Genomic DNA, 24,320 nt, shown 5'->3' with positions numbered 1-24,320 from the left:
TGGCTGGCATCTGGACCTTGGCTTTCTGGAGGGTTCCCACCACCCTAACTGGTAAGAGTGGCTCACAGTGCCTAAGCCATTTGTGCAAACAGTGTGGTTTATGCTGAACACCTGCTTTCCTTCCGGGAGTCAGAGGGTGTCTCTATGATCAGCCCCCAGTACAAACCCTGGGTGCCGAGTCTCTAACGAGCTTCCCTGTGAGACAGCATTTCACGGGAGTAGCCACAGCTTGCTGGGGAAATTAGGCATGTCTTGCATGACTCTGGGAGAGGATTCTTGGAAGCTTGTGCTGGTTTCCTCTGGACTTCATTGTGCCTTTTCTCCTTGCTTATTTTGCTTTGTACCTAAATGCTGTAATAAGTAACGGCCTGAGTATGCCTAGATGCTAAGTTCTGTGAGTTCTAGGGAATCACTGAACCCGGGGTGGTCTTGGGGACCCCTGACACTGTCCGTCTCTCTTTTTTTAACACTTTGTTCAAAGTCAGATGCAAATAACGTTCATACACTACATGGGTTGATATGTCTCTTAAGTCCGTCTTTCTCCTCCCTAGGGTGGTTGTAAACGAAGTTTATGTGGCTTAAACTTTAAGGGGGTCAGGTGAGGGGTCAGGCTTTATAGTCAGACAGGGTTCAAATTGAGGCTTGACCACCGGCCAGGTTACTTCACCTCCCTCCTCTTTGGTTTCCCATATTGAAAATGGAATAATAATCCTCCTTACTTTGCAGTATTGCTGTGAGAATTCATTTATCTAAAACGTGTGTGTAGATGAATACATGTCAATTACCCAGCCGGAAGAATATGTGCAGGAGACGTTAGCTATGTTGTTTTGAGAGGTGCTATAGCGTGTGGGTAAGATTTGGGTCCTCGAGCCAGTCTGCTTGGGTTCAATTTCTGCTTCTGCCCCATTCTAGGTGGGTGGCCTTGAGCAAGTTGTATAACTTCTTGGTGCCTCAGTTTCCTCTTCCGTGTAATGGAGATTATTATAGTCCTTGCCTCGGAGAGATGGATTAAATGTGATCACCGAGTAAAGAGTTTAGAACAGCGCCCGCAGAGCAAGCTGTTGTTTGTTGTTTTGAGGCTTGAGCGAGTCTAGTAGGTTAGGCCTCTCACGTACACGTTGCACACCTAAGCTGACAGAGAAGCAGGGAGTCGGTGGCATGAGAGGAATCCAGAATCACCTTTATTATCGGTAGAGGCTTGACTGGAGAACGTGGCTTAGGAGTTTTGGCCAAGAGGGCCTGCTGAGACCGCTCTCCTGAGCTGAATTTATTTACCCCTTGTGTTTAGGCAGCTCTGGAGATGACCAGAGGAATGGCTGCTGCCTGCAGCCATTGGTTTCCAAAGGGGAGAGAGTGGAGCCCTGTGCAGGCCTGGGTCCCTTTCCCAAACTGCCCCATCAGGGGAAGTCCCCCCCACCTCCTTCTTTGGATCAGGACAGAGGCCTGGAGCACCAAGAGATCTGAGGACCAGGACTGTCATTGGTTTTCTGTACACGGGTGTGTCATAGACAGTGATTTGCTAGAAATACTAGGTATATTCTGTATTGACCTCTGGGAATATGAAGCTGTCGTTATGACTCTGTTGGGATTGAAAGTTGGGGATGGTTTGCATGACCACTGTTTTTCAATTTAAAAAAGGAAAACTAAGATGGGTAGCAAGTTCTTGGAAATTATGTCAGCAGTGGGCACCAATCAGTGGAAGCTAGGTTGATAAAATATTTCATCAGAGAAAGCCAACCTGACTCCTCCCAGGAAAATTTCTTCATCCATGTCTTAGTTTGAGCCAAAAAATACAAACAGCAAAGCCAAAGTGGAATTTTACTTTAACTTTGCACAGGCTCAGCGGCCATGGCGCACGGGCCTAGCCACTCCGCGGCATGTGGGATCTTCCTGGACCGGGGCACGAACCCGTGTCCCCTGCATCGGCAGGTGGACTCTCAACCACTGCGCCACCAGGGAAGCCCTTACTTTAACTTTGAGTCCTTCTTTCTAATCATGGTGCCAGTTTTTAGCCAGGCCAAAGTACTTCTTTGCCAATTTCTGCAGCAGTTTTTATAAGAAGTTTGTCTGAAGGTGATTGATCAGAATATGGAGTTATAAGTTCAAATATTTCTCTTTTATTTTTTGGAGGGGAGGTGCAGGGAGAGGCATAGACTATTGTTGTATCCTCCTCCTTTTTAGAAATAATCCTTCTTGGCCATTTCATATTGGTCCATAGTTTAATTCATTCCCATGTTGGATCCACAGCATTGGTTGTGCACTTGTTGGTAGCAGAGCACTGTGGCAGGTGTCAGGGCTATAGATGCAAAAGGAGTGTGCTGTCTAGAGAGGAAAAACTGTGAAGTACACAGACAATTATAATATTTATTCTGTGGGGCACAAGAAGTTGCCCTTGGCCCAGCTCATGGGGTGGCATGGGCGGGGCAGGAAGAGCGGTCCAGGAGAAGCATGTGTGAATGTCATGAGGAATTGGCAGCCAGAAAGATGTAAACACATTAACAGGTACTGATGCTGCTTTTCTAGAGAGGGAGCTCTTAGAATTGTCCAGCAACAGAAAAGCTCTTCTGTCTCAAAAAAATTCTAGTTGTAAAGTGACCTTGCACTGAGTTTTAAAACAAACAAACAAAAAACCCCCAATAATCAGCAAGTAGGCAGGTACATCTTTGCCCTTCCATACTTGTTATATGTTGCAGGTAAACGTGTGCTGCCACGTTGAAATCTGTGTAAAGTTACTTAAGTTCTCTGAGCATGTGGCATCACCCATTAAATGGGAGTAATGACATTTATCTCACTGGGTTCTTGGGAGGCTTGAATGAAGGTAGCTAGGATAAGGCCTTGTGTATGGCAGGTGCTTGAGAAATGGAAGTTACAGAGGGAAATGAGGAACATATACAGAACGTATGCAGTTCTGTCAACTGCATTGATTCTGTGTTTGTCCTTTCTAATTAGCTTTGGACCAGCAGTAACCACACTCCATCATATTCCTAGAGAAAGCCCAGAGCTTGCGTCATGGGATATTGTTTCTTTTGTTTGATGCTTGTGAAAAACAGGGGCGCAGGCTACAGGACGTGGTTGTATTATGGTTTTCCTGGCACTCACTGCCCTCAGGAGCCCTCTGTCCACCCTCCTCCAAGACTGCAGACCCATAGCATTGTGTGTGCAGGACACAGGGATGCTTCTTGCCAGCCTCTGTGGTCTGTGGCGACGGGGAGGACAGGGACCCTGGCTGGTGAATGCGTGAGTGTTGAGATGAGTCGCCTGAGGGACCCTTGTTCTAAATCCACATGCCCCGCTCCACTGCCACCTGCCGCCGCCCCCCTCACCATCCAGCCTGTAGAGGGGTCCACCTTGGGATTGTTGAACTTCTAATGTGACCCAGGTGTGCTATGGCTGCTTTTTGTGTTCTTGACCTGCAGACAAGCTCTGAGTTATTTTTCCCTCCAGCCCTTTCTCTCCCAGCCTCTGGCTGAAATCTGCCACGCTGTTGCTCTTATCGTCGCTGCCAGATGGTTGCTGCCTTTGCTGTTTGTAGACTTTTCATTTTTTCTCTTCTTCCCTCCCTTATCCCGCCCCCTGCCGGCCCCCGCCCACCCCCGCCCCATCACCTCTGCCCTTCTCAGCTTGTACAGGGAATGGCTTCATCGGACTGTACTCATATAAGCAGGTATCATCTTCCAAGTTTTGCCATTCCAGGACATTTTTGTCATTGCTTGTAGCCCTGGAGGGCTGATTTTCACTGCTTCCTGCTTCAAGTTCAAAATTATTCTAAATGCTTGAGACTCCTGGAAGTTTGGCTCAAACGAAAATAAAAACAAATTGTGTCTACACTGGGGCTGATCACAATGCTCGCTGCATGGAGCTAGCTTTTTTTCAGAAATGAGTTTTAAAAATTTGCTTTCGAGGTCCGTTTCCCAGCTCCACCCTCACTTTCAGTAAAGCATCATTGCGTTAACTCTCTCCATCTCAGCGAACATACTGAGTCCTTCTTCTCATCTAGTAAATACTCTTACCTTTGCTTGAAGTCAGTTTTTCTTATCTGATGTTGCCCTAAACACCCCCTGAAGTCGAGGATCTTTTCCTCCCTAGTCTTTGCCCACTGGCCTCCCTTCTGTCTTGCTGACCATGTTGAAGCTTTCCCTGCCACACTTGTTTTAAAAGCAAATTACATATCCATTAGCATGTGTGAGGAAAGGTGTTAAAAGTGAGAACAATTGATCTATTAGACCAGGGAATAAGAAGAGATGACAAATGCTGCATTTGTAACTTACAAACCCAGGTTTCATTTCTCCAGGGGGTGGGTGTTATGGAGGAGATTCCTGCGTTGGGGGGAGGGAGTCCCAGTGGTGGCAATGTTCCAGCATTGCCAAGCGAAGATTCCATGATTCAGTGTCACCAGGCGAAACCATCTCATTCTTTAGTTCTTCACTCGTTCATTCGCTCATCCGGCTTACTCTGATCTGCCTCCTTTGGGCATGGTTTTTATTCTTGACTTTATCACACTGACCTGGTCATGAGGAGGGGTCTTGTGGTGTGGTCTCATTTGTTTCTCAGCAGCAACTCCTTCCTGTATTAGGGATGCAGAAAAGTAAATGACACTCTGACCTGTTTACCTTTCCTTTTACTAAGCTTGGTATTCTCCCTCATACTCTTCTCTTTTATGGGACATTCCTCCCCTCCACCCCCCTCTGCCATTTTTAGGTTTCCTTTAGTGCCTTGATTATATGATGAAAAGAGCATGTAAAGGGTGGACAGACTTAGTTTACTCAGACTTTTTACAATTTTAATTGTAGACCATCCAAAAGCTTTAGGTTAGTGGTGGTTAATCCTGGCCTCACTTAGGAATCACCTGGAGAGCTCAAAAAAATAACAGCCTGGGCCTCACCTAGACTAATTGTATCACTAATTTCTAGGGGGGAACGGCCAGGCATCCGAGTGCTTTAAAAAGTTCCAGGTGGGCTTCCCTGGTGGCGCAGTGGTTAAGAATCCACCTGCCAATGCAGAGGACACGGGTTCAAGCCCTTGTCTGGGAAGATCCCACATGCCACAGAGCAACTAAGACCGTGTGCCACAACTACTGAGCCTGCGTGCCACAACTACTGAAGCCTGCGTGCCTAGAGCCCGTGCTCCGCAGCAAGAGAAACCACTGCAGTGAGAAGCCCGCGCACTGCAACGAAGAGTAGCCCCCGCTCGCCCCAACTAGAGAAAGCCCGCACATAGCAACGAAGACCCAACACAGCCAAAAATAAATAAATGAAATAAAATAAATTTTAAAAAAAACTTAAAAAAAAGTTCCCAGGTGATTCCAGTGACATCCAAGGTTGAAAAATCAAGGTTTTAGGTTTAAACTAAAGGTGAAGTTGTGCAATTTCACTCTTTCTTTCTCTGATTCATTTTCTAGTTTAGATTTTAAACAAGTATACAGTGTCACACTTACTAGCGCATGTGTGTCTTCAAAAGGGGGTGGTGTGATTGGGTGGTAACCACAGACTGGACACGTAAACTTTCATATAGTTTGGAAGGGTTTGTTGCCGGATGGGTAGGGGATAGGGCGAGAGAGTCTGGATGGATACCTACACATCTGTCATGGTTTCTAGAAAAATAAAGCCAGAAATGCTTTGTTTCTGGTATCAGGTCACTTTCTCATGGCCAGTACAGCAGTAACATGTATTTGCCTGGTGTGTGGCCTTATTTTGTGTACATTCAGTTCTCTTAATCCATGTGTTAACCCTGGGAAGTAGTTATTTTTTGTCCATTTTTCAGATGAAAAATAACCTCAGAAATACTAAGTAACTTGTTAGTAGCCACACATCTGGTAATTGGCAAGGCTGGGGGTTGGACCCACCCAGTTGGAGGTGGCTTAGCTCTGCATCTCCCCTGATTTCCTAGTGACCAGGGGAGGTCATGGGAGAGGCAGTTGGCTGTAGTCAAAAGCAGAGTGTGACCACAGCTGGGAGCTGCCCAGGATCATGTGAGACTTAAAAGTGCTGTCCCCACTCTAGAGAAGGGACAGCTGAGAGGCTTCTGATGTAACGGAAATGGGAGAATTGGGTGGATGAAAGCTAATTCTTTATTACCATAAAACAACCTATCTCATCTCAGAGACATTTGGCATCTTTAGAAAATTAATACTATAGAGACTTCCCTGGTGGCGCAGTGGTTAAGAATCCACCTGCCAGTGCAGGGGACACAGGTTCGAGTCCTGGTCCGGGAAGATCCCGTTTGCTGCAGAGCAACTAAGCCCATGCACCACAACTACTGAGCCTGCGCTCTAGAGCCCGTGAGCCACAACTACTGAGCCCATGTGCCACAACTAGTGAAGCCTGTGCGCCTAGAGCCCGTGCTCCGCAGCAAGAGACGCCACCGCAATGAGAGGTCTGCACACCACAAGGAAGAGTAGCCCCTGCTCGCCGCAACTAGAGAAAGCCTGCACACAGCAACGAAAACCCAATGCAGCCAAAAATAAATTAATAAAAGAAGTTTAAAAGAAAAAAGAAAATTAGTACTATAATCCATCTTACCAATAACTGTTTATTATCAGTGACAACAAAAGCCACTGACTTTTTTTTTTTTCTTGGAATTGAAAAGAGATGTTGCAAATAGCTGGTACACACTGCTTGAGAGAAATGAATGCATTGTACAGGATGACCCGCCTTGACCTCTGCAGCAGTCAGGAAGAGTTTATAAGATTGAGGAAAGCATTTACAGGCATAGCTTCTGTGGGGACCATCGTCTCACTATTAGTTTGGACGTTCCACGTTCAGCACATAGGATCCGTTTGGGCGGATCCGTATCTGGGGTTTCCTGTGTGGAGCCCGGTGGCTGTAGCTGGAGCAGGGGTGGAGCAAGCTGGCGAGTTATTTAGCCATCTTCCTGCTGCTCAGAGCAGATTTCTTAGGATTTCTGCGACCTGACTATAAATTTCAGGCAATTGCATATTTTGAGTATTTCAGTACTTTTGACACAGGAAATTTAAAAAGAGTTTGGGTAGAAGGTATAAAAAATGCAAAACGATGTGCCCTGTGATGGCGGAAATTAAGTGTGTGATTGTACTGACTCTCTTGCACTCTTCTCCTCTCATGTTCACTTAGAAACCTGATGTCTTGACCACCGGAGCGGGTAATCCGATAGGAGACAAACTCAATATTCTTACAGCAGGGCCCCGCGGGCCCCTTCTTGTTCAGGATGTGGTTTTCACTGATGAAATGGCTCACTTTGACCGGGAGAGAATTCCTGAGAGAGTCGTGCACGCCAAAGGAGCAGGTGAGAACTGTGTTCATTTGCTGTAAAAGGACTGTTTCATAACACCTGGGTTAAAAATTCCTTCTCAAAGGATCAGAGCTCCTTTAATAGAAGTGCCAAATCTCCATTCCAGGGGGAAGGGAAAAAATGTCTGTCAATAGAGGAGTCAATAATTAAATGATGGTTATTTCCCTGGATTTCACATTATATATAAAATATTTTTTACTGAAAATAAAAGTAATCTTCCTTTTAGTCCATTTTGCAGTTTAGTGAAGAAGTAAAAATGTGGAAGTACCGACACAGACATACTGTAATTATAATTAGATTTAGATGGTGCACTTAACTGGATAAACACTGGAATGAACTGGGCAAAATCGATGACGGTTGTGTTAGTGTGGTGGGTTTGTGGTGATTTTTCCTTTCTGTTGAAAACTTCTGTAAAACTTTTATCTTGCATTTATTAGAGAAACAAAAGATGGGGGTGGTGTTTAAAAGAAAGCTAAAAACTCAATAGGAAAAACAAAGCTTGATAGAAAGGAAGAAGTTGTTTTGTTTTAGCTGCTTACTTGGACTCCCAGTTAGGACTTCCCAATTTCTTTATTTGCTCTTCCATCTTCTCCAGCTTTTTTTGCGTGTCTTTTCCCTCATGATTTTGATATGCTGTTCAGTTTGTTGTTTGGCTCTGTGGCGACCTTCGTACATGCTCAATCCTTCTCTCCCTGTGTTTTCTCCTCCTCTCCACCCTGTTCTTTCTCTCCTAGGTCCTGGCCTCTACTTCAGGGGCCTCTCAGGCCCTGTGTCCTCGTGGCAACCTTGGCTCTTTCCTTCTGGTCCCACCCATCTCCTCCTCCTCTTTGGCTCCAGCTGTGTAGCACTCAGCTTAGTACTAAGTGACCTAGGACTTTGCACTTTGCTCTCATCATTTTGTGTTTGGTTATCTCCCCTTCTCCCATCATCTTGGAAGCTCCCAGAAGGCCAGTGCTAAGCCACCAGTTTCTCTCTCACGCGGATGCCTATTGAGGGCCTGATGGCCTGAGTGACGGTCTTGTGATGAGGATTTCTGTGTCTTTTTCCTTAGGGGCTTTTGGCTACTTTGAGGTCACGCATGACATTACCAGATACTCCAAGGCGAAGGTGTTTGAGCACATTGGAAAGAGGACGCCCATTGCAGTTCGCTTCTCCACTGTTGGTAAGTTGGTCTGTTTGCATTACTGGTGTTGCTTAACTCAACCGTGTATCTTATCTGGGGCATTTATAACTTAATTTCAAGAAAAAGCTTACCAGACAATAGAAAACAAGCACTTCTTCAAATGATAGCAAGGTTTTACAGTAGAAAAAGTATTTTAAGACATGTAGAAAGTTACTTATAATTCTGTTTGTTGAGGTCTTAGGAAATCATACTTATGCAGAGGCCGCCTCTGCAATTCTGTGACATTTGGAAAGAATTTTTCCTACAAGTGGTTGCATGAAGTGGGAATCTTACTCAGTAGCCATGATAACAGTTGCCCTTTATTGAGAATTAACTCTATGCCATCCATGGTTGGTGCTTTACTGACATTGTTTATAGTCTGTAGATGTACTTTGCAAGATGGGGTTCTTTCTATTTCAGAGAGAGTAAGTGATTTTCCTCATGTTACAGAGCTAGTAAGAGTTAGAGCTATCAAACTGCATCTCAACATACCACAATGCCTGGTTAATTCTGTTTCTGCATGAACTTGTGCATTTTAAAAATACTGTGGAATGCAAAAGTAAATGAAATTAAGAATAAGAATTTATGTTTTGACTCATTTTCTTAGTATTAACCTCATAATTTTGACACTCACTTATTCTCTTTGTTCACTACCTTAATCTTCATAATTATTCTCTTCCCTTAATTTAAATTTTAATTACCTGTTTGAACAAAGCTATCTTTTTATGTTAAGTGGATAATCTTTTCAGCTGTTGTTACATAACACTCTCTCATTTCTCTCAGTTAATTCTTTTGTTTACTTTTTAGTCTGAGTTAGCTGGTGGGTAGTAGAAATAATAACCCAGGCACTTAAATACCTAATTTACTTCTAGAAAACGAATTGGAAAGGATAGATCCCAGTGTTTCTTTATGACTTTAGGCTTCTTGGATGCAAAGTACTCTTGTGGAGGCTTCATTTTTCTCATTTGAATCTTCTAGCTGGAGAATCAGGCTCAGCTGACACTGTTCGTGACCCTCGAGGGTTTGCAGTGAAATTTTACACGGAGGATGGTAATTGGGATCTTGTTGGAAATAACACCCCCATTTTCTTCATCAGGGATGCCATATTGGTAGGTGATGAGGCATTTTGCACTCTGCTGATTTAAATTGCTTTCAAATACTCTGTATAGATTGGCATTTGAGGAAAAGCCCTGGGAAGGGCAGAAAGAAGAGAATTTGGATTGGCTAGATTGCCTTTTTAAAAATTTTTTCTGTATTTAATATCTTTTTATAAGGTCAACTAACAACAGTTATCATTGGTCTTAGTTTGGCATTTCGGGATTCACTGATGTTATGGGAATAGTCCAGTTTTCCTTGCAGAGCTTGGAAGATGAATAAAAAGAGGCAATTTGCCCTAGAAACACGTAGAGGGCAAATTTCATTTTAGGGTTTTGCAGCTTAAAATTCTAGGATTACATTGTTCAAAATTATAATCTGTAAACCTAGCGTTAAGCAATGTATAAGACACCATTATTCCTGTAAACTTAATTTTTGCATTTTTTTTCTCTCTTTTTCCATTTAGTTTCCATCCTTTATCCACAGCCAAAAGAGAAACCCTCAGACGCACCTAAAGGATCCTGACATGGTCTGGGACTTCTGGAGCCTGCGTCCTGAGTCTCTGCATCAGGTGGGAACACCTTTTTTTTCGCTATGTTATATCACCTGATATGGAACTCTTAATTATGCCTCATACGTTTTTCTCCAGTTTTGCCTATTTTATTGGAATTGGTTTTTGACTTTCTTTTTGGGAGGCTTCCTCAGATTTATTGATCCTTGAAGGGTTTTATAATGATTGATTTTCTTAATCTTTCCCCATTCATAGACCTTACGTGATTCTAGAATCATTATCAATTGATATTTAGCAATATTAAGGATTAAAGTTTCTAGTAGGGAGTAAAGTTCTTTGTATTAGGGAAATGAGGGGAAAGTAGTACCAAACAAATTTTCTATTAAATTAAAATTTGAATAGCAAGTTAGGCTAGTTTTCAGATTTGTTTTAACGTTTCTTTATAGAATTTTGAGCCATGAGGTTAATGATTTATATACCATTCTGCTTAAAAATTCTTCTGTTTGTCATTTTTTACAAATGGTAACCTTTCCTGTGGGCACTTGGCTAGTATGTTCCATGTCATTAGGAGATTTTTATGGAAACTTGGGAATGTCTTAAAAATATAAGATGTTTTGATTTAAACTGAAAAATTTTACACTTTACTTTTCTGTTCCTTAGGTTTCCTTCCTATTCAGTGATCGAGGGATCCCAGATGGACACAGGCACATGAATGGATATGGATCGCATACTTTCAAACTGGTTGATGCGAATGGAAAGGCTGTTTACTGCAAATTCCATTATAAGGTACATGTTGCCTTTGGGCAGTGCGGTGGAAGGCTCCCACCGCCCACGTATCCTTACTTCTTCTGAGGATTGGGCAAGAATCAAGGCCTCCCCCACGTTAGCCATACCTCTACCCTCAAGGATGACAAGTATTGATCTGGTTGAGTAGGACCATGACTGTTGTGTTGACCACAGCTTGAGTGAATAGACTCACGCTGCCCAATTAGAAGAACTGTGTGTAGTCTCTCTTTGGTCTCTTCATGTGGCTGGAGGGTAATAGCACACAGCTACTATCAGCAATCAAGCTCCCAAGGAGCTCTGCCATAAATATTTGGGAAGCTCTGCCATAAATATTTCGGAAAATGCTCATTTTGTGCTTGCTCTCTGGTTTAATATTTTTGGTGCCGGCAGGTGCACGTTGATATTATTTTCTCTCTGGAGAAGGAAGATCTAAGGTTTTAGATCAAAGGTAAAGAGATAGGGCTTCCCTGGTGGCGCAGTGGTTAAGAATCCGCCTGCCAATGCAGGGGACACGGGTTCGGGCCCTGGCCCGGGAAGATCCTACATGCTGCGGAGCAACTAAGCCCGTGTGCCACAACTACTGAGCCCACGTGCCACAACTACTGAAGCCTGCGCGCCTAGAGCCTGTGCTCCGCAACAAGAGAAGCCACGACAATGAGAAGCCCGCGCGCCCCAACGAAGAGTAGCCCCCGCTCACCGCAACTAGAGAAAGCCCGCTCACAGCAATGAAGACCCAACGCAGCCAAAAATAAATAAATTTATTAAAAAAAAAAAAAGAGATAATACAGGTCTCCAAGCTAGGTAAAAGGAAATTCCTACCTGGTTTAGCCTAGAGTTCTTTGTTGGAGTTTAGAGTCAAGTGTTAGCAAACAGTAAAGTGTTATATTGCTTTGCCTTTCCTAGCCCTGAGTACATTGTTCTGAGCATATATGGTTTTGGGGTTCAGGAGGGGATTAAGACAGAATTGGGGCATTTCTATCTGTAATACCAATCTCACTCTCATTTTCAACATCTGATGCTATCTTTCCAAAAACATTTCTCCTAACTTTTTAATTCATCCATCCATTTTTTTAAATAGAACATTATTTTTTTATATAATTTTTTTCTAATTTATTTTACTTTTGGCTGTGTTGGGTCTTCATTGCTGCACATGCTTTCTCTAGTTGCAGCGAGCAGGGGCTACTCTTCCTTGCGGTGCGCGGGCTTCTTATTGCGGTGGCTTCTCTTGTTGCAGAGCATGGGCTCTAGGCACATGGGCTTCAGTAGTTGTGGCTTACAGGCTCTAGAGCGCAGGCTCAGTAGTTGTGGCACACAACTTAGTTGCTCCGTGGCACGTGGGATCTTCCCGGACCAGGGATCTAACCCATGTCCCCTGCATTGGCAGGCAGATTCTTAACCACTGCACCACCAGGGGAAGTCCCATCCATCCATTTTTAAGGATTTATTGAGGATATATCATGCACAAGGCACATAGAAAAATCAGTTACAAATGTCAGAAAACAAAAATTCTGTTTTTTTCTTTCATAATTGAGATTTTATTGGTTGTTTTGAGGATCAGTACACAGACATTTCAATTTGTACACAGTTCTTAACATATGTACAAAAAAATCTACAAAAATCATGTAGTTGTGATTCTTTTCTAAACAAAATCACAACTACACAGAGTCACTTATTTCAGTGACTTTCCAGCTTAAAATTTGGAGGCAAATTTTCCTTAACGGAATATCAAGTACCAATACCTTCCAACGTTGATGTGCTGTTACATCATAAGTCCCACTAATTCACGATTTAATATCATATATACACTATGTACTCGAATTTTCAATTGTTTATAGCATGTTAATGAAGTTACTAGGAAAACTGGACTACCACGACCAAAGATGTAGCAGAGTGCATACAATTCTGACCAGGAGAGCCAAGATCAAGGGGTGGTTTGCTTTAGGAAACAATTCTACCAAAAACAACATGGGAAGAGACGTAATTTAAAGTGTTCAAGACGTTTAAATGCACAACTGACTCCAAATTGCCATTTGGTATGCTTTGTATTATAGGATATAAAAGCTATCCCCATTTATGGAATGTTAAGCTGACACCTGAGACAATCAAAGCCTCCCATATTCAATATCCCACTATTTTCTGGTTGTACCAAAAAATAACCAGCAAATGATTTCACCTCTTAAAAAAAGCATTTACACTTAAAAAAATGGGATAAGGTGGAATTTCCTCCTTCTTAAAACTGTTTCTAAAGCTACTAAAAAACTTGGATTTACAAAATAGTTGATAAAAATATTCCTCTGGATTGCACAAGAAGGGAGACAGGGACCACTGATAGGACCGGGTGTGTGATATTAATCAGTCTTGGCTTCTTTCTCTCCTGCTTCATCAGAGGCTGGGCTCTCCTCGTTTTTAGTTTCCCCGTCTCCTGCAGGTAAATCATCTTTAGTCTCTTGGTTAGCCACTTTGGCCTGTTTTCCCTTTGCTCCCCTTTTGCCTTTTTTATTTATTTTTTATTTTTATTTTTTATTTTTTTGTGGTCCGCGGCCCTCTCACTGTTGTGGCCTCTCCCGTTGTGGAGCACAGGCTCCGAACGTGCAGGCTCAGTGGCCATGGCTCACAGGCCCAGGCGCTCCGCGGCATGTGGGATCTTCCCGGACCGGGGCACGAACCCATGTCCCCTGCATCGGCAGGCGGACTCTCAACCAGTGCGCCACCAGGGAAGCCCCCCTTTTGCCTTTCGTTTGCACTTTTTGTCTGAACATTTATCCTTTCCTGCTGGCTTTTTGGGCTTCATTTCCACTTTTGCAGGAGCGGGTTTAGCTGACAACCTTGCAGATCTCCTCTTGGGCTCCTCATTCCCTGACCCCTCTGCAGAACTGACCTTCCTCTTGGGCATCATGGCAGCAGTCGGGGGTTGGAGGGGTGTGCTGGGCTGCCTGGCTGCTGCTTTCCTCCCGCCCAAAATTTGTTTTTTTCACGTGCTTTCATACAATCAGATCAGATCAGTTACTTTTGGGGAAGTTTTTGAGAATCTTTTAATTAACTGAGGTGTTTTAAAGGGTTCTCTTAGTATGATCTTGGCATTGGTTAGAATAAGTAATATTGCCAGAGAACTCTAGAAGGTTATTAAAAATCCTCTGGTTGCCTAAGAACTTGTTTCCAAATAACTACTGCTAAAATAAGCAGAGACAGAAGTGGACGCATGACAAATATAGGTTCCCCCTTAATGATATCCCAAAGACCTATTTTCTTCTGTCCTGTTTTAATTGTTATCTGAACAACTTATGTGGGTATATCAAACAGGAAAACTGTCACCTGTCTTTATACTTACGACTCGGATCTATAATCTTTGGCAAGGAACGGTTGCAGGAAACAGTTGACCCATTGGCTTGTAATTGCCAAAAGGAGCAGCATAGTGTCACTTAGAGCAGAACTAAATGATTGTATCTCAGACAGCTAGCATGTTGTGGCTTTGTAGTTAAAACAATCTGAACTCAAATCTTCCCTCTTCTAGAGAACTGGCACTTGGTATATTATTAAAAGTTCTCTGGGGGGCTTCCCTGGTGGCGCAGTGGTTGAGAGTCTGCCTGCTAATGCAGGGGACACGGGTTCGAGCCCTGGCCTGGGAGGATCCCACATGCCGCGGAGCAACTGGGCCCGTGAGCCACAACTACTGAGCCTGTGCGTCTGGCGCCTGTGCTCCGCAACAAGAGAGGCCACGATAGTGAGAGGCCCGCGCACCGTGATGAAGAGTGGCCCCTGCTCGCTGCAACTAGAGAAAGCCCTCGCACAGAAACGAAGACCCCACACAGCCAAAAATGAATAAATAAATTTATTTTAAAAAAAAAGTTCTCTGAGCTCCAGTTCTGTCACAGTAAAGTTTGGTAATAGTCCCAGCTGTCAGCGGTCCTGGAAAGATTGGATTCCTTATGGGTCTGTTCAGCAGAGGGCTCTGAGGTAGCATGAGATCTACATAGGTTCATCAATCTGGATTATTCTGACCTAAGATTATTCTTTTCTAAACCCAGGGGATTCAGTTAAAATCAGAAAGGTATTGAAATATTATTGCACAGTTTACTGTATTAGCTGGGTGATCTGCAGATGGTGACTTCCATTTTCTAATCCTGAAGATCTAATAGTAAGAAGAGTTTAAACCTTCCCACTGGCTAGAAAGAGTTGGTATTTCTGTGGTAGAAATAGACCAGCCTTCCAGAGTTGACTTGCTAAAGAAATATTTCCATGGTGCCTGAGTTGTTGGGGATCTTTCAGAATAAGATACCGGTGGGAACTCTGTTGAAGAGCAGGATGGGATGATAATAGGAGCGCTTGTGAAAGTGACTTAACTTCTTTGGATCTTAATGGCTTGTTTAGAAGGTCAGAATACTGATTTTAGTTGCTCATACTCAGAGAACTGCTTTAGAGCGGCTGTACTGAAGTTCTTTTCAGCTCTACAAACTGTGACTCTGTGATTTCTTAAAAATAGAAACAAGGAAGACAGTTGGGGTGGAGGGATACTAGCTCAGCACAATCTCAGTAACTGACTTGAGCTATTATAAAACAGGGAATTTAAAAAATTACTTCATGCAAAAAAAAAAAGGGAAAGTCCTTTAATTTCATTAATCATTTGCTTATTTTTAAAATATATTTTGGACTTCCCTGGTGGCGCAGTGGTTAAGAATCTGCCTGCCAGTGCAGGGGACACAGGTTCGATCCCTGGTCCGGGAAGATCCCACATGCCGCAGAGCAACTAAGCCCCTGCGCCACAACTACTGAGCCTGTGCTCTAGAGCCTGTGCGCCACAACTACTGAGCCCATGTACCACAGCTACTGAAGCCCGCGTGCCCTAGAGCCTGTGAGCCACAACTACTGAGCCCGCATACTGCAACTACTGAAGCCTGGGCACCTAAAGCCTATGCTCCGCAACAAGAAAAGCCACCGCAACAAGAAGCCTGCGCACCGCAACAAAGAGTAGCCCCCGCTCGACGCAACTAGAGAAAGCCTGCGTGCAGGAACGAAGACCCAACACAGACAAAAAAAAAAAAATTATATTTTAATTTTTTTTTCTGATCTGAAAATAGCATGAGTATAAAAATTCAAATAATAGCCGCTCTGGAAAACAGTTTTGAAATTCCTCAAGAATTTAAACATAGAATTACCATATGATCCAACAGTTCCATTTTAAGATATGTCCTCAAAGAAATCCACTGAATTGGACTCTTTAAAATGGTTAAAAGATAAATTTTGTTATGTATATTTTATAGCAAAAATTGTTTTAGCTTGTCTGAAGACAGTAATGTAGCATTCTCTATGAGTGAAAAATTGAAAATAAACTGTCAACAATTTTAAAAATTCAAATAATATAGAATACATAAAGGGAAAGAAAGACTAATTTTAAATATAAAATGTGTAGACAGATTCCTTGGACATTGAGAAGAATCAGGATAATCAAGTAGAATTTCTTAGTGATAAATTCATACTTGTATCAGATTTGAACAGTAGGATTACTGTTAGAAGGAAAATCCAGCCTTTGGTTGGTGTTACTCATAATTCTTCAATGAATTATTGATTAAAGTTCGATAACTTTGCTAATAAGTTTCAGTTTGAGCTTCTTTTCTTTCATTCTGTAGACTGACCAGGGCATCAAAAACCTTTCTGTTGAAGATGCAGCAAGACTTGCCCAGGAAGATCCTGACTATGGCCTCCGGGATCTTTTTAATGCCATTGCCACAGGCAACTACCCCTCCTGGACTTTTTACATCCAGGTCATGACATTTAAACAGGCAGAAACTTTCCCATTTAATCCATTTGATATTACCAAGGTGAGTCAGTTAACAACCAAACTGTTTTCTTTTTTAAGTGTCTTTGCAACTAATTAAAAAAAATTGTGGTCAAGCATTCGTAAGTTGTATACAAAACACAGTGGTACCACATAAGAGTTTCCTAGCCTGTGCGTGAGGGCTCACCAGCATTTCCCTTCCAGTTCCTGTTTGATGAGTTTACTAAGTTCATCTGGGTGGCCTGATATATTGTTATTAGCAGGGAACAAATTTTGATGAGCTGATGTACTTTTGCCCAGGGAAAGACTCAATGTTTACTGTTTACTGTTGTGAAAGTTTTAACCAATGCACTCACCTTAAGTTCTTATCATTTTGTTGGATTCAAAAATGTTATTTTCACTTATCATCATTTTCTTCATTGTATTTGAAAGCTGGTATTTTTATGGGTACTTTAAGTTCCTTCTGTTGATTGTCTGGTAATTGTGAATATGGCATTATTTTTAGGTTTGGCCTCACAATGACTACCCTCTTATCCCAGTTGGTAAACTGGTCTTAAACCGGAATCCAGTTAATTACTTTGCTGAGGTTGAACAGTTGGCTTTTGACCCAAGCAACATGCCGCCTGGCATTGAGCCCAGCCCTGACAAAATGCTTCAGGTAAACCTGGTGGATTGAGAGGTTCTGAGGCGGGAGTGTGTGCGCGCACAAACACGTGCGCGCGCAGAGTGTAATTTGGCATGACCTTTATATGAAGAATTAACTAGAACATCACTTAAACTTTTGTCTGGGTCCTTAGTTCCTGTGGGACTGACTGAAACATCCTTAAATGAGCATTACAGTGTAAAACAAATTTCATTGTAGGTCCCTCAATATGGTAAGACTTTGACATTTAGGCTCTTAATTTAAAAGAAGTTATAGTAGAAATACCTTAGGTATTTGTGGGGTAAAATATTCTTTTTCAATTTGTAATCAATGGGATGGAGGACTGTCACTAATTGATTGTAACGCTTGGTCAGCATAACTTTATTTATTTCCTCTTCTATGGTGATGCTTGAATTTTGCCACATGTAGAAAGAGACCCAGAGATGATTTTTTTTTTTTTTTTTTGCGGTACGCGGACCTCTCACTGCTGTGGCCTCTCCCGTTGCGGAGCACAGGCTCCACACGCGCAGGCTCAGCGGCCATGGCTCACGGGCCCAGCCGCTCCGCGGCATGTGGGATCTTCCCGGACTGGGGCACGAACCCGTGTCCCCTGCATCGGCAGGCGGACTCTCAGCCACTGCGCCACCAGGGAAGCCCCCCAGAGATGATTTTTACAAACTCAGTTTATGTTTCCATTGATTAAAGCCAGTGGGTTAATTTAACCATTTGTTTTGGTAATGTTCCTAGGCATTCAGTATTTTTTCACCACTCACCAGTATGCTTTTTCAGGAGTACAAAGAGAGAAAAACTCTTATTTGGATCAGAAATTAATAGGAAAATAACTGGCTTAATAATTATTGAGTAAATCAATCTTTCATGTTCTTGGACTGACCATGATACAAAGTTTAAAGACCACAGTGACTGACAGCTGTTTTCTTATGTAAGTGTCTGATTCCAGTTCAGGTGTCACTCTCCATGGAGGCAAGCTGTTTCCTTTGTTTTTTAAATAATAACTTTTTGCTTTGACATTGGGAACATTTGAACCTTTTATAGAAAGAAAGTTTATATTAGTTTTCAGTTTACTATAAATTGAATACCTATCTATTGATAGACTGTCCTGGCTGCTAAAATAGGAGGCCATACAGTAGGGAAGGACTGTTGTACTTATTTAGCCATTTGGTGACCAGTGAGGAATTGTCCAAGCTTTTTTGAGTAGGTTTGTAATAGAATCTGCATGGGACCTTAGGAGGAGTCTTTCGGCAGGAATATGTAGGATGTCGTTAGAGGAGGGATTGGAAGTGGAGAGCTGGTTCGGAGGGCTTGGAAATTACCCTGATGAGAACTAATGCATGTTCAGGTGGTAGTGGTTGTACAGTAACGAACAGTGTTCTCAGTTGCCTTTCAACCAGGTCAGATTATTAACTTTTAAAACTTTGGGATCCAAAGTGTAAGCCATACCATGGTGAAAAGCAGGCAGTAGTATAATAGCAAGTCACAGAGACTGTCCCCTGAGTACCTGGTGATGCAGGTGCAGCCGTTCTTCTCTCCCACACTCTGCAGTTTACTGGGAGAGGAGAAGTTGGCCTGACTGATTGAGTGGGAGAGCTTTGCTCTGCTTTCTCACCCCGGCCCAGCAAGGAGCTTGGGCACAGGGCCTTGGGTAAGGCCTGCATTCAAGTTGGGGTCAGGGTATGGCCTTGCTGTGCCCATTTCACAGCCTTAGCTTTGAAGGTCTCCACCTGCAGGTGGGATAGTGATGCCTTATAAACCTAAGGTGACACAAGACCAGAATTACATGATGAGGCTATATCCAGGAGCTGCTCTTGGCTCAACTGTATCTTCTGTCCTGTTGGTAAAGTTAGAGCACAAGTTAGTCTGTTTTGGGTAAAAGGAGGCAACCAGTTTCCAAAGTGTAGGTGGTCTTGGGCACGGCTGCATGACCAGTCATCTGAATGTTACCTTAGGGGCTATCTGAAATGATTATGGGAGGCAGGGTCGCTCAGCCCAGAGCAAATTATCGACAGAATGGCGAGACGGGATTGAGCACGTTGGCCTCCGTGATTTGGTACAAAATAATCACATCAGTTGTCCTGTTCAACTTGGTTTGTATTTTGGCCCATAGAATTAGGGACATAAGAATACTCATTCAGATTCAAGGCCAGTAATGAAGGTAATGAAAGAAAACTACTCCTAATCTTTCTGCTTATGTAATAGAGCTTTGAATAATGGGAATATTTAAATAATTGGATACTAAGATTGATGGGGAGTTAATCATAAAGCTTTTTGTTTCAACACTAACTGAAAGAAATTACAAAACCTCCTGCCTTGGTAAATATGTGTGAGGCAAAACCTCCTGCCTTGGTAAATATGTAATTTAATCTTTGACTCAGGACCTTGTGGCAATGTAGGGCCATCGTTTTTGCACTGTGGCTTTCTTTGTGTAGTATTTTGTTTAAATCTAGGAAGTCTCAGGGCTCAAAGTGTATCTGACATACACCAGAATGCAACATGGGAGGTGCTTTTTCGGAATGATTTCCCGTACGGTTGGTTTTGTAGAAATCTTCTTTTTGTTAAGAGCAAATGGTTGACCCCTCCCCTAGAGTGAGAGAGTAGGGAGGAGTGGAATTAGTTCATGATTCCAGTTAGTTGGGTTCTAGCAAACTTATTTCACAATGTAATGTGTCCTTGGGAATAGGAAATCATTCAAGCCTGGGCACTAACTTGTTACTTGAGGAAAAAAGGAGTGATGACCTAGAACAGATGTGAAGATTTGTGGCTGTTTGGCCCCCAGGGGTGGAAGAGTAAGGACCGTTCAGTTAGGGAGAACTCATTTCATGAGAGAGAAGAGACTTTGCTCTTTACTGGGAGGACAGGCAGGGCTTTGTGATGCTTTGTGCTTGAAACTTTACAGTGATGTTCACGGGCCACTCCTCTTTCGTATGTTACTGCACACCGTCAAAGTCTGTTTCATTTGTAACTGCAGGGCCGCCTTTTTGCCTATCCCGACACTCACCGCCACCGCCTGGGACCCAACTATCTTCAGATACCTGTGAACTGTCCCTTCCGAGCTCGAGTGGCCAGCTACCAACGTGACGGCCCCATGTGCGTGCTGGACAATCAGGGTAGGCCTGGGACCGTGGCTCACCCCGCGGGTGTGGAGGGCACTGCTGGGCAGGGCGTGGGAGGCCCCGCCAGCCCAGGGGTCATCAGGCTGCCCCAGGCACCTGCTGCTCTGTGGAGGCCCCGCAGCCGCTCCTGCCAACCTCCTATTTGTTGCCCAGCAATGAAGGTTTAAACTGCCTGAGGACTCTCCATACTTTCATCTATTTTATATGTTTTATGGAGAGTTCCCTCCTCAGATTTTACTTGCTGTGCATCTGACTATGAAAGGCAGGGAGAAAGGTTTTTCCACATTGGCTGTTGTAGGGTATCATCCAACTTAGGGAGCGGGTTTTAAAGACTCTTCACAAAGTGGACGATTCCTGAAATCACTCTTAAGTCACCAGGACTTAGCCTCTTGGAAATGCAAAAGCCAAGAGTTGCCGTACACATGCCATACTACATGTGTCTGAAGGACACATGATCCCTTCAGAAATTTTACTGATGATTTATATTTATAGCCATAGATGTCTATATTCAAACAAAGTTTATTTTTCTATGCTAAAAATGATACATGTACCTTAAAGGAAATTTGGAAAATATAAGGGAAAGAAGAGAAGAAAGAAGAAAAACCCATATATAGTCACAGTATCCAAAGGCCAGAACTGTTGCAATTTGCTGTATTTCTTTCCAGTCTTTTCTGTGAATACTTGTTATACATTTAAGATTAGTTTGTATATATAGTTTTGTGCCTTGCATTTTGTTACCATTATCATTAAGCCTTTTCCAAGTATTTAACAAGTTTACATGCTCACTGAATGATTGTATTGTGTTGTTGCCATATTTCTGCTCTTTGAGGTTTACAAAGGTATGGAGTGTGTTATTGCCCAAAGTAACTGATACTTCTGTGTCTGTCTTCTGCTTTTTTATTCTAAAGTGATTTTTTTTCATTAATCTCCCTCGGTCCTTTCATTATTGAGACTGGCTGTATCAGAGCAGTTCATGTATATTTTGGAATGTCATTAATAAGTAAATGCTTTGTGTTTACCATTCTTGTTTACTATTATAGTGGCATATGTATGAAAAACACTACTTTGACACACCTTTTGCCTAATTTTAAAAGTAGACCATTTGGGCTGTGCCCTTGCAGTTTGATGAAAGAGCTTAATTGTTCCCAGTAGTCAATGACTTGAAGACAGCTGCGACTTTGAGTAAAGGTAGAGATAATTTGGAAATCAAATTTAAAAATTATTCAATTGGCACATTTCAAAGAGCTAATTCTTAGTGCAGAAAACCACTGTGATGGCTCGTTATTGGAGCACTTTGCTTTTCGCATGGACGTGGCTGAGCTGGAATGAATTTCTTAGGTGGATAACTGGGCTCCATGGTAGTAGGGTGCCCCCTCTCTTCCTACATGCATTTGGCTCCTTCGTCAATGTGATGTACAGGCATCTCCTGCTTATCCACCCAGAATAATCTGTTCTGGCAGTGAGCTGGGTAAAATTCTAATCCCGACTGGTTTGTTCAAACCACTTACTGTGCTTCCAGGCCATCCTTCCTGTTTAGGCAGCACGTACTCAGGTAATGCAGCTTCTGTAACATCAGCCGAAGCAGGGTATAGTTGGGAAAATGAACATGCCAAAAGGAAAAAAGAGCCTCATAACTTATTCCAGAAATCTTAATAAATGTTTTGATCGCATTTGTCATTATTTTTCCTAATTCCAGATGAATGAGTGCTGACATACTAGAAATATCAAATTTTAGAAAAATTTGTTAAAAATTTATCTGTAGAGAGAAGTGAAAGTGAAACTAGAACTGAATAAAGTCTTGGTCAATAGGAAGGATAGATATCCCGAGAATCCTAAAACACCATTAAGAAATAAATAGTGAAGTAGAATCCTGTGATAGGAGTGTAGTACGTGCTGGAATGGAGAGGACAAAAACCCCAGATCCCGGATCCACCACTGACCACCACATCACCCTGCAGCACTCAGTGAACATCTCAGGGCTCCGTTCATTTGTCTGGCGATTGAAGGAGCAGAGCTGGAGCAGAGCTAGAACTTTGAGCTGCTCCCAAGAATTCTGTGATTCTGTTTTTTTTTTTTTTTTTTGCATTACACGGGCCTCTCACTGTTGTGACCTCTCTCGTTGCGGAGCACAGGCTCCGGACGCGCAGGCTCAGCGGCCATGGCTCACGGGCCCAGCCACGCCGTGGCATGTGGGATCTTCCGGGACCGGAGCATGAACCCGCATCCCCCGCATCGGCAGGCGTACTCTCAACCACTGCCTCCCCAGGGAAGCCCTGTGATTCTGTTTTTGAACTGAGCCCAAGCCCCAATGAAACCCTCCAACCTGAAATATGTCTTTGAGTCTCTTCTTCTATGGCGACCAAACCAAGCTCATATAAATATATTCGTACTGGAAGGCATCAGGAGATTGTAGAGATGAGGCCGTCTGAAGTGTTCAAAGGGAATTTGAGATCTCTTCATTAAGACGCAGAGTGAGACAGCCACCGCAAGCGTTTGGCGGATGGCATATTCTCTAAGAATCCAAGTACTGCCTGTAGCTAAATATGGGGTGTTAAAAATCGTATGTGCATGGCATGTATATGTGTGTGTATACACATATGTATAAATGTCACTTGAATTTATTTCTTATTTTGTTGACTGTTTGTAGACTTCCTTCATTTTTCATCTCCCCAAGTGAATCTGTGTGGTTTTCTGTTAAAGGTGGAGCTCCAAATTATTACCCCAACAGCTTTGGTGCTCCAGAGCAGCAGCTTTATGCCCTGGAACATAGGACCCACTGTTCTGGGGATGTGCAGCGCTTCAACAGTGCCAACGATGATAATGTCACTCAGGTAGTGGCTCTTTTGTATGCTGTGCGAGTTGCTTGGTTATTCTCCTTGTCAATGTCTGCATATATTCCCCCGTTTAAAGTGTCTAATATGTCTTAACTTGAATTCAGGGACAACATCTCTATTCATAAATCAGTGCCTGTATTAAATGGAGTTGAAGAGTTGTGTTACTATGCCCTTTTAGTACAAGGTATGGAGACTCATTTCAGTTCCTCCAAATTTTATTGACGGGATGTAAGTGGGAGCCATTGGGGAAGCAGTGATCTCGTGGAAATCTAAGAAATGGGCAAGTAAAGCTTAAGTACAGCTGAATCTAAGAATCTGAGAAAGGCAGTCCAGATTTAAGGGACTAGAACTGGATTCAAAATAGCACTAGGAGGCCCAGTAGCAAAGGTGTGGGTGTTTCCACTGCACGGCACCCCATTCATGTGACTCAGCTACTCTCCATCTGTCTGCTGTTGCTCTCCAATACCAATTACTCATTCTTACCATGTCCTTCCCTATTTTTCTCCTCTTTGCCTCATAGCTTGTGTTTTAACATTGCTGTGGTTTTGCTATGACCATGGCCTAACTCTTCTTCTTTACGGCTTCTTTCTCCATGTATTACTTTTTTTTTTTTTGGTCCTTTTTTACTCCTTCTCTCAATACTTCTACAGTCAGATTCTGGAGAGAGGAAATTGGATTGAATGGACTAATGTTTTCACTGTGGGTTGCATCATTGGCCTTTGGCCAGCCTCTAGTTAACTGCCCGGGGTCAAGTGCCCATCCTCTTTCTAATCACCTATGGCTGCCTGGGGGCTGTTCTTTTAGTAGATGCCATGGAAGAGGCCCTTTGACTCTGAAGAGCAGCCACCTCATTAATGTGCCCAGTGCAACTTATACCACACGTAAGAAAAGGATAAAGTTAAAAAGTATAGTCGTCTTAGATCTCTGCTTGGGTAGTTGGTGTTAAACAATATTTAAATTAGAATGGGACCTATTCTAGCTTTTCAATTTGTCAATGTGTGTTCCCAGTAAAATATACTTAAATACATAAATTAATTCACTATGAAGATGCCGTTATTTGAAAGGCACTTACGTGTATACATGTATGTAAAAAAGAAATTACTTTATTGTACCTTATAAACC

The 24,320-nt window shown here is 42.9% G+C and overlaps 1 protein-coding gene across 1 annotated transcript in view; it reads left to right on the top strand.

Moving 5' to 3' along the window:
• CAT (catalase) overlaps nucleotides 1–24,320 on the top strand; it is a 47,332-nt gene that overhangs the window by 9,013 nt on the left and 13,999 nt on the right. The window contains exons 2-10 of the mRNA XM_022583656.2: nucleotides 7,089–7,260; nucleotides 8,318–8,428; nucleotides 9,407–9,537; nucleotides 9,990–10,094; nucleotides 10,695–10,820; nucleotides 16,445–16,636; nucleotides 17,099–17,251; nucleotides 20,220–20,358; nucleotides 23,065–23,195. Coding sequence (XP_022439364.1) covers nucleotides 7,089–7,260; nucleotides 8,318–8,428; nucleotides 9,407–9,537; nucleotides 9,990–10,094; nucleotides 10,695–10,820; nucleotides 16,445–16,636; nucleotides 17,099–17,251; nucleotides 20,220–20,358; nucleotides 23,065–23,195 — 1,260 coding nt within the window. The remainder of the gene's footprint in view (nucleotides 1–7,088; nucleotides 7,261–8,317; nucleotides 8,429–9,406; nucleotides 9,538–9,989; nucleotides 10,095–10,694; nucleotides 10,821–16,444; nucleotides 16,637–17,098; nucleotides 17,252–20,219; nucleotides 20,359–23,064; nucleotides 23,196–24,320) is intronic.

The sequence above is a fragment of the Delphinapterus leucas genome, chromosome 7, assembly GCF_059928025.1.
Source record: "Delphinapterus leucas isolate spDelLeu-1000000601 "Yukka" chromosome 7, BTC_Dleu_Yukka2, whole genome shotgun sequence".
Lineage (NCBI taxonomy): Eukaryota > Metazoa > Chordata > Mammalia > Artiodactyla > Monodontidae > Delphinapterus > Delphinapterus leucas.
Note: the sequence above shows the minus strand (reverse complement) of the source record. Positions and strands in the feature narration are given on the sequence as shown.